The 16,966-nt window shown below is 44.5% G+C and overlaps 1 protein-coding gene across 1 annotated transcript in view; it reads left to right on the forward strand.

The window, feature by feature from the left end:
- nphp4 (nephronophthisis 4) overlaps window positions 1-16,966 on the forward strand; it is a 118,192-nt gene that overhangs the window by 85,213 nt on the left and 16,013 nt on the right. Inside the window, exons 12-15 of the mRNA XM_084069349.1 lie at window positions 165-299; window positions 3,100-3,317; window positions 6,410-6,636; window positions 16,489-16,681. Coding sequence (XP_083925475.1) covers window positions 165-299; window positions 3,100-3,317; window positions 6,410-6,636; window positions 16,489-16,681 — 773 coding nt within the window. The remainder of the gene's footprint in view (window positions 1-164; window positions 300-3,099; window positions 3,318-6,409; window positions 6,637-16,488; window positions 16,682-16,966) is intronic.

Below are 16,966 nucleotides of genomic sequence, written 5' to 3' on the forward strand. Positions count from 1 at the left end.
GTCAAATATAGCAGATCTACAAACTCTTGTAGATCGGCAAGATATTTGGTGTACAGTAGATGGAGAAAAAAAGCGGTCCAACTGCAGTTGCAACTCGGGTTTGTTTCACTAGACTAGTGGGTTTGAAGTGGTGGGTTTGAAATTCCTGTCTCTGCTGTCTTCAGGATGCCCGATGGATCCCAAGAAGTGCAGCGGCAGAGAGCTGCCGCCACCGCGCTCCCACATCATCACGCCTCACGGCAGCACCGTGGGCTTCAGAGGGGGCAGCCTGGCGGGCCGCAGTGTCTTCCGACGCAACGGTAAGAAGAACCTGACCCCACGTGGTGGAAAGTAACCAAGTACATTTACTTAAGGGCAATTTTGAGGTACTTTTAGTTTACTTGAGTAAATACACTTTTTTATGCTTTATAGTTTTACTCAACCTCATCTCAGATAAATATTGTACTCCACTACAATGATTGGAAAAACATTCTACTTTGTCTATTCAAAAATAGCAGATCTACAAGCTCACTGCGCATTGCATCGTGACACGTTGTGAGCTTGTATTTTCACGGCAATATATGTTGAATACAGACCTTTTACTTGTAACAGAGTATTTCCATATGTAGTATTGCTACTTTTAAGTAAAGAAATCTTCTTCCACCCCTGCTAACACTACACGCTACAAAACTCTTAAGTGTGAATGTGTTTATTTGCGTGTACATGTCCATTTAATTGTGCACTTACTTGGTCTGTCTAGTAGTTCATACATTTGTGTGCACAGTATGTCTTTAAGGGTATATTATTTGCGTGCGTGCGTGCGTTTTCTAACATGTCTCTGCCTTGATCAGCTCATCCAGATCTAGTGGATTTCACAATCTGGTCTGTTGGCTCCACCGCTGAACCACTCAATTTGCAACCTAATCGAGCCTGCACAAGCATGTGTGTGCGTGCGTGCGTGCGTGTGTGTGAGTGTGTGTGTGTGTGTGAGAGCGTGCATGCATGCACATGCAATTGTGTGCATGCATTTTTGCACGCGCGCATACACACACGCACACACACACACACGCAAGCACGCACGCACGCACGCGCGCGCACACACACACACACACACACACACAACCACCCACCCACCCACCCACCCACCCACACACACACACACACACACACACACACACACACACACACACACACACACACACACACACACAATTGGAGCTGTCAGCACATAATAGCTAAAGAGGAGGGAGACAGATATAAATGCTTCTAATGATGTGATTAAGTATGGGAGGATGGTCCAGAATTACTCCACTGTGTGTGGTGTGTAAACAAACCTAAGAAACGGCTCGCATTTCAGCAAACATTTATTTACGGTGTGCTACCACGACTGCATGTCAAATAACATCACACACAAACATGCCATGTGCACGTGCAAACAGAATGCTTAGTGTTATTTTAACACTACAATGTAAAAGACGTATCACAAAGAGAGTCCCCCAAACGGATGCAACAAAACAGGAGCAGCTCTCACTGTTGTGCAAACATGCCGTCAGTACCACGACTTGCACTGTGTTCTACATTACACAGCCCAGGCTGTACCCAGCGCCACAAATAACTCAATAACTTGTGGAAAAGACTAACTACACAAACAAGCACACAACACCTACACACACACACACACACACACACACACACACACACACACACACACACACACACACACACACACACACACACACACACACACACACACACACACCTGTGCCATTTAATCACACGTTGCTTTCACCGGGCTGCAGTTGATGCACACCCCAAAGTCCGGAGTGTTGATTTAAATTAAATGGACCTCACAGCTCTCACACTCTCTGAGTTAAATGAACACTCCAGAGTTTTTGGTGTGCAACATACACAGTAGAATTGTTAGTGTTGTTAATTTAAGACCCAAATGGACCCGTAACTCCGAAAAGAGTAATGGAACCGAGTGGACCCTTTTGTTGCTTTAGTATGCTTTTTGGAGTTAAATCATTTTTTTTATAGTGTACTGCAGCCAGACGGGAAAGCAGTGGTGGAATAAGTACTCCCAATTGTTTTACTTAAGTAAAAGTAGCAATACCACCATGTAGAAATGGAAAGCGACCACATTCGGCGTGAGACTCAACTCCAGCAGCTGCCTGGCACTCCAGTGACAGGGCCGCCTGTGGCTGTGGAAGTAGTGCAGTTACCTGGGCACTATCTTCTCAGGTGATTGGCAGTGAGCCCCAGTGCTTCTCTGATAAGGAATGGAAAAGGGGGGAAAATGTCCACAGAGGAAGATAGGGTGGGGTGAGACGTGGCAGTTTGATGGGTGTAAGGGAGATGTTATTGTGTGTGTGTGTGTGTGTGTGTGTGTGTGTGTGTGTGTGTGTGTGTGTGTGTGTGTGTGTGTGTGTGTGTGTGTGTGTGTGTGTGTGTGTGTGTGTGTGTGTGTGTGTGTGTGTGTGTGTGTGTGTGGACACACTGTGAGTGAGCAGAGGAGAAGTTTCTCTCTTCTTGGTTGGCTGAACTTGTCACTGAGGACCAACACAGTCCAACTCTTCTGTTGTGTTATGTTCGAAGAGGGGAGACGCTACTTCACACCAGAGGCCCACGTCTCCCTCTTGTCTCCATCCTTGCCGCCTTCACATCTCTCTCTCTCTCTCTCTCTCTCTCTCTCTCTCTCTCTCTCTCTCTCTCTCTCTCTCTCTCTCTCTCTCTCTCACACACACACTGTCTACCTCTAAATGCTCTCTTTCTCTCAGTGTTTTCCTCATGCCACTGTATCTCACTTTATCTCTTGTGCTTCCGTCCTGTTGAGATTATATTTGTGACCACGTTCACAGCTAGCGATAACACATCCGGCATCGCATGGCAACGCATCGAGTTCTGGGGATTGGAATGTGGCTCGAGTGCTGCCTCTCAGGCTCTACGAGGGAACACAGTATTTGAACAGCAGCACTCTAGTTTCAAGTTTGGCAATGTCTGACTGAGTGTTGTTTGAATCACAATATTTTGGGGGAATAGTCAAAAAACCTCTGAAGAACACAGGTAATTTGCATGATCCAAATGAATATATTCATGACTTGGGATGTGTGTCTGATGCAGCGAGGAACGTGGCGCGGGCTCAGAGGCTGGTGGAGGTTGACGGGGACCTCGTGGCTCTGCTCAACACCAGGATCAAAAACGTGTCTCCAGTGGCCGACGGACGTGCCGCGGACGAGCCCGACGACATCCGCCAGCGCAAGCGCGACCGAATGGCCGCTGTGCACCAGCAGGAGGCCAAGAAAGACGCGGAGAACCGGGTCAAGACAACTGCGGTCATGGTAAGGTCCGACTCTGTTCTTTAGCCAAACTCCTATCTCCAAAGCACAGCCATGCTCTTTTTTGTCCATATGTGCCCTCTTAACTCAAATTTCAAATGGACAACTAAGGCAAGTTAATCACTTCTATTCTGGTGCACTGCGTTATGAAATATGTCTTGGGAGGCCCTTTGATGTGAAGTGTCTCTCTCGGGCTGCCAGGCGGTGGCACAAGCCTGCTGGGAACATGCCCCCCAGCCCTCTGTGTTGTGGCAACTGAACAGGCAGGTGTTCATTGTTCCACTACCCACGGGCACATCTTGTATTTTTACCCACGGGTACACGTGCTAAATGCATTTTTGGCATTGGTACGCGGCTGTGTCACATGTTCTACTTCCTCTCTGGAGACCGGTGTTGTAGTGTGTTCATGGCACTTAGCAACAGCCATCTCAAGGGGAAAAGCACTGAAATATTCATCCCACAACTTCACAGAGGCCATGCAAAAGAATGATTTCACACTTAAAAGGTGGCAGTCACTGCATGACATTGCTTCGTCCCAGTTAGACTGTCCTACCTTAAGTGTTGTACAATTGGTGTTTTTTTTTTAATTCGGCATCCGTTTAAAAAAAAATGTCAAGACAGTGGCTGTGTCTCATTTGCAAAGAAGCTTTCCTACCTGTCACCATCTCTTGACGACACAGGCCATCACACAGGCGTTATCACTTTGTGTATATGACTATGTACCACTGCTATGACTTATGTGTACACTTATGAGACTTTGATTCTATATCTGCTGCTATTTACAGTATATCTGCTGAAAATGTATCTTTACTTGCATAATACGCATTTATGCCTCATTTCATTTCTATTCACCATGGCTGCATCTAATGCATATTTGATATTCTGAATTTGACATTGAGTCTTCTTGTTATCAGACTTTGTTTCCTGTGTTTCTGTATACACTGTATACAGTATTCTTGTAATGTGATACTCAGCAGAAACAGTTTTCCAGGTCAGGAAAGGGTTTAGAATTAACCATTTTTGGAAAAGGTATATACCTTGTTTTTGGCGATTTATTATGTTCATAGAAACATGACTTAAAACATGTCTAATATTATGCAAATGATGTAATTTGTATTAAAATGTTGTACTCCCCTGCACGGACTGCGTGGGTGTAGCCTTAGGCTACTATTATATGTCCCATGACAAAAAAGAACATTTTAGCTTGTAGATATGTTCTTTTTGCCATGTGACACCCTTGTGCAATGGAGTATAAATCAGTCACATGATACACTTTGGTGTAACAGTATGCAGTTGGCAGAGGGAATGTTAAATTTACAAGCGCAAGCAGATTGCATATCCGCCAAAATGCCTTGAATGTGTATGTTCAATTATTTATGGCTTTCAAAAACCACGTGTTTGAAAGCAACGCTGGTTACAGGCTACAGTATGCACCCAACCTTTCGATATTGGCAACAAGAAGCTCTGATTAGCAATATGCCAAAGGTAAAAAGCATAAAGACAACCAACAGACTTCTGAGGCAACATATGCAAAATTTGCTCTCTGGAGAAAGTTTTGAAAATGCATTGGTAAAAGTGTGTGGGAACCTGATTAAAGTTTAAGGTGATTGCCTTGTGTGTATCTACTTAGGAACAAACCTTGTTAAGTACCTGTTTTGTCCAAATGTTGACATTATTTTAGAAAACCTAGATAGGTAGCACCAGCTTGCACCTCTGCTTCCTATGGTAGTCAAGCCTTTCACGCACCTGGCTCCCTTCAAGTCTCTTGTGCAACAGATGAGCTGACCAAAGATTTATGGACTATGTTTTCAAGCTTTAATTTTTATTAGTGTCCGGGTTGCTGAGTCGGCAGAGCTCTCGCTTTCAGACCACAAGGTCATGGGTTCGATCGCGGGCACCAACAACTCAGCGTATGAGTAGTACGGCTTGGGTGCGGTAAGTTGTGCGCTAAGTACTGGGAGCTGAGGATAGGTATACGTGCCTGGGGGAGACCTGTGCTCCGACGAGCACTTTTTCTAGTTTTTAGCGGTGCCAACCGCTCTAAGCTTGACTTTGTCCGTATGTCCGTCCGTCCGTGGAAGCACGGGATGAGCACGGGATTTCAAACGGCTATAACTCCAGTTTGCAGCATGCCACCAAGTCCAAATATGGTATGTGGACTTAGACCACCAATAGGGACGAGCATGAATTGCTGAAGTTATCAAAGAGGGGTCCAGGGACCCCCAAGCACGGGATGAGCACGGGATTTTAAACAGCTATAACTCCAGTTTGCAGCATGCCACCAAGTCCAAATATGGTATGTGGACTTACACCACCAATAGGGACGAGCATGAATTGCTGAAGTTAGCAAAGAGGGGTCCAGGGACCCCCAGCGTATGTTATGTTTGTCCGTCCGTGGAAGCACGGGATGAGCACGGGATTTCAAACAGCTATAACTCAAGTTTGCAGCATGCCACCAAGTCCAAATATGGCATATGGACTTAGACCACCAATAGGGACGAGCATGAATTGCTGAAGTTAGCAAAGAGGGGTCCAGGGACCCCCAGCGTATGTTATGTTTGTCCGTCCGTGGAAGCACGGGATGAGCACGGGATTTCAAACAGCTATAACTCAAGTTTGCAGCATGCCACCAAGTCCAAATATGGCATATGGACTTAGACCACCAATAGGGACCAGCATGAATTGCTGAAGCCCCGCCCCCTCTGTCTTCCCATTGGCTGGCCTTTAAACAGGCATAACTCAAGTTCACAGCATGCTAGGGAGTACAAATTTTGTACATGGACTAAAACCACCAATAGGGACGAACTGTAATTACTAAAACCCCGCCCCCTCTGTCTGCCCATTGTCTGGGCTTTAAACAGCCATCATTCCAGTTTGCAGCATGCTACCAAGTAAAAATTTGGTAAGTGGACTCAGACCACCAATAGGGACGAACTGAAATGAGTTAAGCCCCGCCCCACAGGCACCGCTTCCTTCACACAGGGTGTGATTTTTCTTTTGAACACAGCCGAAGTGCTCAATGGCAAGGTTTTGAGTCATCTAACAATATAAACACATGTACTCAACACCAAATGTCCTTCTCCATCTTCTCTCAGACTCGGCGGGAAGAGCGAGCCCGGCTTGACAGGGATCTGCGTGTGATCGAGGCCTACCAGGACCGCGGCAAGATGGAGGGCATCGCCAACATGTTGAGCCAGGCCATCACCACCCAGCATGTGCTCTATGCCAGCCTGGGCACTGCTGAGTACATGGAGTTTGTGCTGAAGAACCCCTTCAATGTTCCACAGACCGTCCAGATCCACAGTGAAGACCCCGAACTCAGGTAGCGCAGTGGTTGGTGGTGGTCATATGGGTGAGAAGTTGGTGAAGCCAGTGGGGTAGAGTTCTCAAATTCTACCCTCAAAAGTATGCTAATTGGTCGGGCCAAGCTGAGCCTCGGGTTCCATGTTTTTTTAGTTTTTTTTTAATAATATATATTTAAATTCTGTTCTGTCTGAATGTGTATTTATCTATTATGAAGATGGCGCTGACGGCGCTGACTGGCTGGCGTTAACTTGCACTGTGCTGCTCAGGGCTCAGGCAGCAGAGCGAGAGAGAGTAAAAAAAAACGATTCAGGGCGAGCGCTCCGATGGTAACCGGAACGCTCACCCAAAACACACTCGCCCCCATTCATTTCGCGGACAGAGGCCGCCGGATTAGACCTGGGGCGAGTGTGTTTTGGGTCGAGCGTTCGGTGATTTCATTCACCGCTTGTTTACAAGTCGAATTTGGGGAAACAAAATAATTAGGAGCTCAAAAACATAATGAGAGGATACAAGAGATATCTGTGCAACAGCTGCAAAGTGTGCATATTTAAGCAAGTATTTTAAAACAGTGAAACCTACCGAGGAAAAAAAAACCAGAAAGTGATAATTTCTGCGACTCCAGTACAAAAACCCACGGCAAATAAAGTCGGTCTACACCAGCCTTCAACAATAGCGGTACATTCAGTGGTCAGGTTCGTTCAGAAATCAATTGAAGAACGCAGGAACGAGCTTTCCATATAGCCACGCGCGAGAACGTGCATACACGCAGTACACTACACATGTGTCATTGTTTACGTCGTCAGATGGTTTTAATTTGAAGGTTTAACAGGATGTTCAATGTGTTTTTGTGAGTTAAGATAACTGACCGGCGTGCTCTATGCCGGCGCGCTGTGTCAAGTTACACAAGTGGCGGAAACAGTGCTCTCTGATTTTCACAATAAAATGTTATCCACCCGCGTTTAGTTCAGTATTATAATATTTTTCACCCAACACAAGTAAACTTAAGCTAATAGGTTAACAACAGTCTCGAGTCGGTCTCAGACAGTCAGGGGGGGAGAGGAGACGGAGACTCGGTCGAGAGAGGCAGAGAAATGCAGACGATGCATTGCATTGCACAGATGGTGTGTCCGTGAGCAAGACAAGGATTGTGTGTGTGTGTGTGTGTGTGTGTGTGTGTGTGTGTGTGTCTGTGTCTGTGTCTGTGTCTGTCTGTGTGTGTGTGTGTGTGTGTGTGTGTGTGTGTGTAATCTCTCAAGAACAGATTCTGCTCTCCGCTTGAATCTGTCGGGGGGGTTCGTCATATCGCGTACGCACTGGCCTAGAAGTGGGCGTGCCTTCAGATCAGGAAGCAGGCCGCGCTTTACCCAATCAAATGTAGTGGGCTTTACGTGTGTGCCGATCCTTCCCCACTAGAAACAATCCGAAACTCATTTAACAATAGCGTCCTCGGAGCAGACAAAACCACGGAAAGATATTCACATTTTAACTTCCTCTTTCATCATAGAAAAGTGGGCTTATAACCAAAACGATCCATGTTCTCTGGGAGAAGTGGTGTTAGTGTTCCGTGTAGAAATATTGTTAGTGGGAATGAAAACATAGTCGCACCACCGGAAGTGAAAGGCTGAAGACAGACCAAAACCCTGGTTTCCCTGCGCACGGGTGCTCCATCGAGCTCCCCCCAGAGCTAAGCGAAAGAGTAGAAAACAGCAGAGGGCGCTGTTCCTTTTTTATTTGGCGATAGGTTCCCAGATTGGTGTGTGTGTGTGCACAGTGTACATGTTTAACAGCAACTAAATGTCCTTACAAAGCTGGAAAGTTTGACTTTTCAGCATCTGATTGTAACCTGAGGGCATTTGCCTGGTCTTTTCTTTTTCTTTTGTGTGTGCTTTATTTAGCATAATTTTTATGTTTTAAATAAGTTTTTTTTGTTGAGAAGTTTCACTTCACTTGGCAACCACACTTTTAGTGCTGCGTTAATTCATGCATCTCACCTCACATGAGACACAGATAATCTCCTGCAGCAGTACATCATGTCCTTGAACTACAGTACATACTGTACGTGTAGAATGCTACTGAAACAATAACTATGCTGTTAAACCACTTAAGCCCTAGATCTACTTTGTTATACAATGGTGTTGAAAATAGGAAATCTATAAGCTCACAGTGTGAATGGTCTATTGTCATTTCTAATGTAACCTGCATGGTTCCAGTGTCATTGTCTCTGCCAGGCCCAAAGGCATGGCTGGTTTTGCACCCTGTCTGTCCGTCCGTGTGTCCATCCGTCCATCTGTCGGTGGACGGCTATTCTCCGGCACTGTTGGCTTGATTGCAGCGAAACTGTGCACACACACTCCCTGGGTGCCAATTCAGAACCTCTGCCCCAAATTTTTCACATGGGCATGTTATAGCGCCACCAGGAGGCCACTTTTTGCTAAACACATTTTTTGACACTACTCCAACAGATTTTATCCAAACATCACGCAAATTGGTATGATCAATGTGATCAAGATGGATCTGATCAATTTTTCATATTGCATCCTGATTGGCTAAGATTGACATCTAAAGTTTGCAGGAGTTGCCCGTTTTGAACAAAATGCCGCAAATCATGAACGCAGCATCTGATTGTGGTGAAACTTTGCACTTGTGCTGCACAATGTTTCGTTATCGTATCGTTATCTCAGTATCGCAAAAGGCAACGATATGGTCGATATAAATTCCCCCCACTCGCTCTTCCACTGCTAAAGCCAGCAACATCCCTTTGTTTTAGCCAGTAAAACCACCCCTCCGTTTCTCCCTCTCTTTCATGCACCTGAGGGTGTGTATGTGTGTGCGTGCGTGTGCGCACGTGTGCGTGCTTGCGTGCGTGGGAGCGGGGAGGCGTGCGTCCATAGGAGCGGGGAGGCGTGCGTGCGTGGGAGCGGGGAGGCGTGCGGGGGCGGGGGGCAGCGGGAACTGAAACTGAAACAGAGACTCTCCGTTTCTCTGCATGTTGCGCTGTTTTCAACTTGTTGAAAGCCAGCTCAACGAGTGTGTGTGTGTGCTGTGTTTGTGTGACGAGCATGTGTCAGACTGCTCCTACCTGCTGCTTCATAGAGCAAGACCTGCAATTGCCTTTCATTGAAAATGAATTACTAAGCGTCGTCTGAAATGTCCTTAATGCAAGCTGCCTAAAGCCTTCTGTATGAAAAGCTTGACTGTTTATGTCCATTTGTCAGATTGACGTTCGTTTTTATTGAACTTTGCCGTGACTTGTCTTTCACTTAGAATGTCCGTCAAGTCAAACGAGAGTAAACACTTGATTTCCGGACGGTCGGCCTTCAAAATAAGAGTGTTGTCCTAGGAAAGTGAGCGTTTTACATTAGGTCAGAGAAATTCAAAATAAGAGTGGAACTGACTTGCTATTTTTTTGAAGAATGCTTAGTTTTCATTGTTGCTACACTTAGAATATCAAATAATCCAATAGCCTTTAAAATTAAGAGTGATATTGACTTGTTATTATGCAGTTTTTTGAATAATTTGACGTTGCAACATATAGAATATGAAATTTGAACGGTAATATCGTATATCGTATCGATAACGAAATATTTGGCATAAATATCGAGATATGAAATTTAGTCCATATCTTGCAGCCTTACTTTGCACGCACATTCGCGCTACATTGAGGAACAAATGCCATCCTTTCAACATTGCCCTATCATAGCGCCAACAGGAGGCCGATTTTTGCAACAAAATATATATATATTACTCCTACAAATGTTGTCCAAACATCACGCAAATCGGTACATATTATCTCTTTAGTCAAGTGATCAAGTCGGATCTGTCCGATCCGTCCTATTTTTCACATTCCAGCCTGATTGGGGAACATTGCTGGCCTACACTAACCTGTGCTGTGCACTGGCCTACACTAACCTGTGCACACACTAACCTTTTTCTAGTTTCTAATGTAACTAGGATGGTCCAGTGTCATTTCTAATGTAACTAGCATGGTCTGCTGCATGTCTTTGGATTGGATGAGCACACTTCATGTTGACAAACAATTGCTGGATTGTGCTGTGCATGAATCACTGTGGCATTAGTGCAGCCAGAAGGCCACCAGGTCTAATTGGGGATTGGGAAGCAGCACAGCTGTGCTACCAAGCGACCGTCTTCTTTTCGGCCCACGCTCACCAAGGTTTTCTCGTGTTGAAGCAACGTGATTTCACTAAGGGATGAGTCATCCTGAAGCATCCTCCGTTGGATATCTCTTTAGGGCTGCAACAGTTAATGGAACTAATCGATTTGATTGATTATGAAAAATAATCGATTCATAATTGATCCCTATTTTGGGCATGTCATTATAGGCGAAAAATTAAAAAATACTTGAAATGTGACACGTTGTGAGCTTGTAGATTAATTTATTCCTTGATGTATACAATTTAAAAAATATGTAAAATATGTTTTACTTTTATTGATTTTAAGTCATATTGCCCAGCCCTAGCTTGCAGTAACCAAAATATTGAACTGGACAAAGTTAGGCCCAGTGATTAAAATGCAAAGATGTGGAAAACATCCATTTGTAGGCTTGCTGCATTATGGACTCCAATATTATTATTAGAATATTAGGCTAGATTTGATTTACAATATACATACGTAAAGTATACATTCTAGATACTACTGTTGCTGTTTTTACATGTTTTTTTTACATGCTGACACCATGCTGAGGTGATGCTTCCAACGTGTTCCAAGCCTAATATTATTCTCCAGAAATAGCTGATCTACAAGCTCACAACGTGTCGCATTGCAATGCATTGTGAGCTTGTAGGTCAGCTGTTTTCAGCACACGACATCATTGTACAACAAAGTACGAATCACACTTCTTCCACACAAACAAAACCCATCGAAAAAACTCCAGCTGTAACCTGAAATTCAGAGCTTGGCCTTTGAGAGTACTTTAGAGACAGAGGGGAACGGAGAGTTCTGCCTTTGATGTGCTGGGTCTATTTTTTTCGCCTCGCTGAAGCAGCGGGGAGCCTGAAGGCTCCTCTACAGTAGAGAGAACACGTTCTCTACCTGTTGCCATGCATTTTGCATGGCTGCGTTCATGTGTAATGCCTCACCAGGCCCCTTGCCTGCCATAGCTGGCGGCTAGCGAAGCGAAAGCAGGGATGTCCTGTGTTGTTCCTCAGCGTCTCCAGCAACAAGGCCATTTTTCCATTCCTCTCTCTGTCTCTCTCCCTCCCTCTCTCTCCTTCTCTCTCTCACCTTTTTTTCTCATGTCCTCCATTCATGCTGTTGTTTCATTATCTTCCCCACTGCTTCTCTTACTGTTTTACTGTTTTTTTTTCTCCTTTCTTTTTCCCATCTAAATCTATTCATGCTCCTGGCCTCTTGTGTTTCTGTTTTCTCTGTCTATAAGCAGCACCTCATGTCTTTTCTTTTGAGTTGCCCTCCATTTTTACATTATCGGAGTACACTCTGGATTTTACTTGTGTACAGTAGAACACACACATGCATGTATGCACGCACTAATGCACACGCACACATTCCCTCCTCTCTCTCCCTCTCGCAAAATGGTTGGCTCCAGATGCTGCAGCTTGGTAAAAAGCCAAATAAGGTTCATTAAAATGACTAGTCTAGTCACAAGGCTAATGTTAGCAAGGTGGGTTCCTGAAAAATGCATAAATTCTCCATTTGCTATTGCGCGAAATTCCTTTCTCCATGCCCCCGGGGGTGTGGACCCTTTGAAGTTTAAAGCAGTCCGTCCCTTTATGTATTTGTGTGTGAAATTCTCCCACTCAAAGAAAAGAGGAAAAGTGGAGTGTGGAGGAGAGGGTGAAAATGAGTCCCCTCTGCCAGAGTGTGTTATCTTTTTCCTGTAACACTCTCCCTCGAAATCCATTTGATGGGGATTGGGGGACTAGCATTGACCTCTATAGCATTGTATGAAAGCTGTGGATGGTAATTGAAAGCCATGCATTGTACTCTGAGTATTGACTATAGATAGACCTTGGAAAGTTGCCCCACTTCTATTTTGGACCTAACACAAGTCACAGTAGTTGTTTTTATTGTTGTTTATCAATAGCCCTTTTGTAAACAAGAAAGAAATAAGAAGCTTTATTATTGCAATGTTAATTTTTATTTTGTATAAAAAGGATAATACCACTGTTGTAGTTTTAGCCTGCCACACCAATAGAGAGCATCATTTAGATGAATGTGAAGGAAAGCTTCAATAACCCACAATGAGTTTTGAGAATAAAGGACCATTTCTGGTTTTGTAGCTCTATAAAATGATTATGTGAGAAAATGATTTAAACGTTCTGTTAAACCATAACATTCTTTGGGTTCATTTTTATGGTATGTCCGAGGGCCAAGTTGGTTTGTATGGCTGTGTGTCCCCGTAAAATTAAACAATCACAGCTCATGAAACAGAAACTGAACAGTGCTCACACTGCCAAGTGTAACACATGGTAGCAGGTAATCTCCGGCACCGCTGGCCTGGCCGCTGCGAAACTGTGCACGCACACTCCCTGGATGCCAATTCAGAACCTCTTGCCCAAAATTTTCAGATTGACCAGTTATAGCGCCACCAGGAGGCCAATTTGTGCAAAACACATTTATTGATACTACTCCTACAGATTTTGTCCAAACATCACACAAATCGGTACACAGTATCTCTTTAGTCATGTGATCAACACGGATTTATCCGATTTCCCATATTCCATCCTGATTGCCTAAGATTGGCTTCCAAAGTTTGCAGGATCGGTCCGTTTTGAACACAATGCCTCAAATCATGAACACAGCTTACGCACATTTCTATTAGGCCGAGGAAGAAATGCCACCCTTTTCACATTGGCCTGTTATAGCGCCACCAGCAGGTCTAATTTTGAAAAACACATTTTTGGAACAAAATGCCCCAAATCATGAATGCAGTGTCCGATTGCAGTGAAAAGCCCTTGAACAAATGGCACCCTTTTCACATTGGCCTATTATACCGCCACCAGGAGGCCACAATAACGTACCTGACCTGGCGGAGACCTGTGCTCCGAGGAGCACTTTTTCTAGTTTTGTATATTTTTCTCCAAATAACAGGGAGATGTTTTGAAGGCCAGTAACTGAAAAACAAAAGCTCACACTCACGACTTACTGTCTAGTTTGCTGTAATGTTTATAAATAGTACATAGATAGACAAACCAGCATTACATTATGTTTGTCTATCACTGAATTTGGTGGCTTGGATTTGCTCCCATAATGCTCCAGAGCAATCTGCACAAGCATGACACAATAGAGCCTAAGTACACGGTTATTATAGACATATGAACCCCTCATAGACAGAACCTAAAGATAACCCTAAACAGATATTGAACGAACATGATACGATATGAACCCATGCATTGAGTGACATGCTGTCAAAGTGACAAGCTAAATCCTACTACAGGAGGAGGCTGGGGAGATGGAGGGAGTTTGAACACTCACAAGCTGACATTTGTGGTAGCAGTTAGTGATGTTAAGCATGTAAGAGTGAGTGATGGTCTGCTTTAATCTGCTTAAATAGCCTGTGTAGTTTCAGGCCGCTTACGTGGCCTTCAAATCTGGTCCTGTATTGCGCTGATCAGAACAATAGTCGCCATGTTATGGCCATTTGAAGTGTTAAACACTGCTGTAACACTGCACTAACTGAAGTTTGGTATGGATTAGAGCACCGGGACGCCTGTGCCCTCCAGTGTGATGGCAGTCCCATGAACAGTGTTTGTGCCAACTTTGGTGCAGATTGGAGCAACGGTGCACCTGTGGCCCCTGGTGTGACTATTCTGATGGCAGTCCCCTGAATACTGTTTGTGCAAAGTTTGGTGTGGATCGGAGTGATCGTGCGCCCCTCGAGTCCCCTCGAGATCGCGCGCCCCTCGAGTCCTGTTACGTTTGATGTCCGTAGTCCCTGGTCGACCCACCCTCTAGGCCAGGAGTCTTCAACGTTTTTCAGCCCAAGGACCCCTTAGCTGAAAGAGAGATGAAGCAGGGACCCCCACTACATACTGTACATTTGTATTTTCATAGATGTCATAGACCAACACCAAACCTCTTTGCCGAAAATAGCCGATCTACAAGCTCACAACGCCTCGCAGCTCTTCAGAATAGGGATAATAGTGTTAATGTGGTTATTAAGTGGTTAATGTAAAAAATAAAATAAAAATAAAAACTAGAAAAAGTGCTCCTCGGAGCACAGGTCTCCGCCAGGTCAGGTAGGCTATTGTGGCCTCCTGGTGGCGCTATAATAGGCCAATGTGAAAAGGGTGCAATTTCTTCTTAGGCCTTGCACGGCAATCGGACACTGCATTCATGATTTGAGGCATTTTGTTAAAAAAAAATGTTTTGCTAAATTAGATCTGCTGGTGGCGCTATAACAGGCCAATGTTAAAAGGGTAGCATTTGTTCCTCAACATAGTGTGAATGTGTGTGCAAAGTTTGACATTTTGTTCATAACGGGCCACTCCTGCAAACTTTAGATGTGAATTTTAGCCAATCGGGATCGAATATGAAAAATCAAACAGATCTGTCTTGGTCACATGACTATAGAGATCATGTGTACCGATTTGCGTGAAATTTGGATAAAATTGGAAGGAGTAATGTAAAGAAATATGTTTTACATAAGTAGGCCTCCTGGTGGCGCTATAAAAGGCAGATGAGAAAAATGCAGGGCAAAGGTTTTTCCTTGACCTCTAGGGAGTGTGCATACAAAGTTTTACACAGATCGGTGCAGTTATAGGTAAAAACACGAATCGGGCTGTTATAGCGCCACCATGAGGCTGATTAGAAAAATCTCAAGTGGCATTCCTCGGCATAGTGGGAATGTGCATGCAAAGGTTCACGGAAATTGCATGCTGTGTTCATGATTTGAGGCATTTTGTTCAAAACGGAGCAGTCCTGCAAATTTTGGAAGCCATTTTTAGCCAATCAGGATGGAATATGAAAAATCTGAAAGACCCGTTTCGTTTAATGACTATAGAGATACTGTGTACCGATGTGCGTGATGTTTGGACAAAATCTGTAAGAGTACTGTGAAAAAATGTGTTTTGCAAAAAGCGGCCTCCTGGTGGCGCTATAACAGGGTCATGTGAAAAAATTGGTGGACGGACGGACGAACGGACGAACGGACGGACGGACGGACGGACTTTCGGCCTGGCGGAGACAAAAAGGCCTCCCTGTAGTAACTCTGAGGACCCCCTAGGGGTCCCGGACCCCTTGTTGAAAACCCCTGCTGAACCTAGTACATTCAGTCTGAATTATGATGCTGAATGAAAGGTAACAGCTGACCATTATTAAAAGCCAATCCAAAAGATGCACACTGATTTCAGAGGGCACCATGCCTAAGTGATATGTCATGACTGAGTGAGGGAAGGAGACATATCTGATGCAACTTAATGTTATGTCATGTAATTTAATGCTACCTAAGGCTCGATAACATTCTGAAGACTCACTCCTACAGATTCCACCTTAGCCTGCCTGTATAGCACTTTATCTAGTCTTGAAGACCATGCAGATTTATGCAAAGGTTAAATGGGATTTAGATAGCATGTTATTTAGACAGATGCTAGGTTCATTGTTTACCATGGTATCCTATTCTTTCAATGCACAGATTATTATTTTGATAGTATATTGTTTAAGAGTAATGCTAGGTTCTTGGTTTACCTGTGATCCTGTTTACTGAGGTACTACACGGTCTCACTGCATTCACTAAGTCACTCTGGATAAGAGCGTCTGCTTAATGCCTAAATTGTAATTGAAAATTGTAAAACACATATTTTACCACGACATTAACACTGAGGATTTTACTGTGCTGGATCAACCGGGGGTGGTTTATACACTAATTATATGAACTTCTCTTTCCACACAGTGTCATCACCAACACGGACGAGTGGCGCTACTTCAAGGAGCTGACCAAAACACCTACCCCACTGGAGGAGGACATGTTTCACCTAGGGGAGGATGAGTTGCAGCCCCCCCGTGTTTACCTGCGGCCCAAGGAGAGTGTCCACATACCCCTGAAGTACCAGAGCTTCCTGTGTGACCACAACATGGCCCCTCAGGTACAGTATACACCTGTACACGCACTCTTAGCTTGGTTCATTGATGGGAGGGTGAATCAAGGACCTCAGAAACAATTAATTGGGCAGGATCTCCTCGTTTGGTCAGTAGGAATGCACTGAGGACACTAGCTGGAGCACTCATCCAATGTCATTTTGACTATGCATGCACCTCATGGCACGTTAACACCTCAAAGGCACTAAGATCAAAAGTACATGACCTCTCAGAACAAACTAGTCAGACTACTATTAGACCTCACACCTAGGACTCACACCTAGGACTCATCT

This window comes from Gymnoscopelus microlampas, assembly GCF_963454915.1.
Source record: "Gymnoscopelus microlampas genome assembly, chromosome: 10".
Classification (NCBI taxonomy): domain Eukaryota; kingdom Metazoa; phylum Chordata; class Actinopteri; order Myctophiformes; family Myctophidae; genus Gymnoscopelus; species Gymnoscopelus microlampas.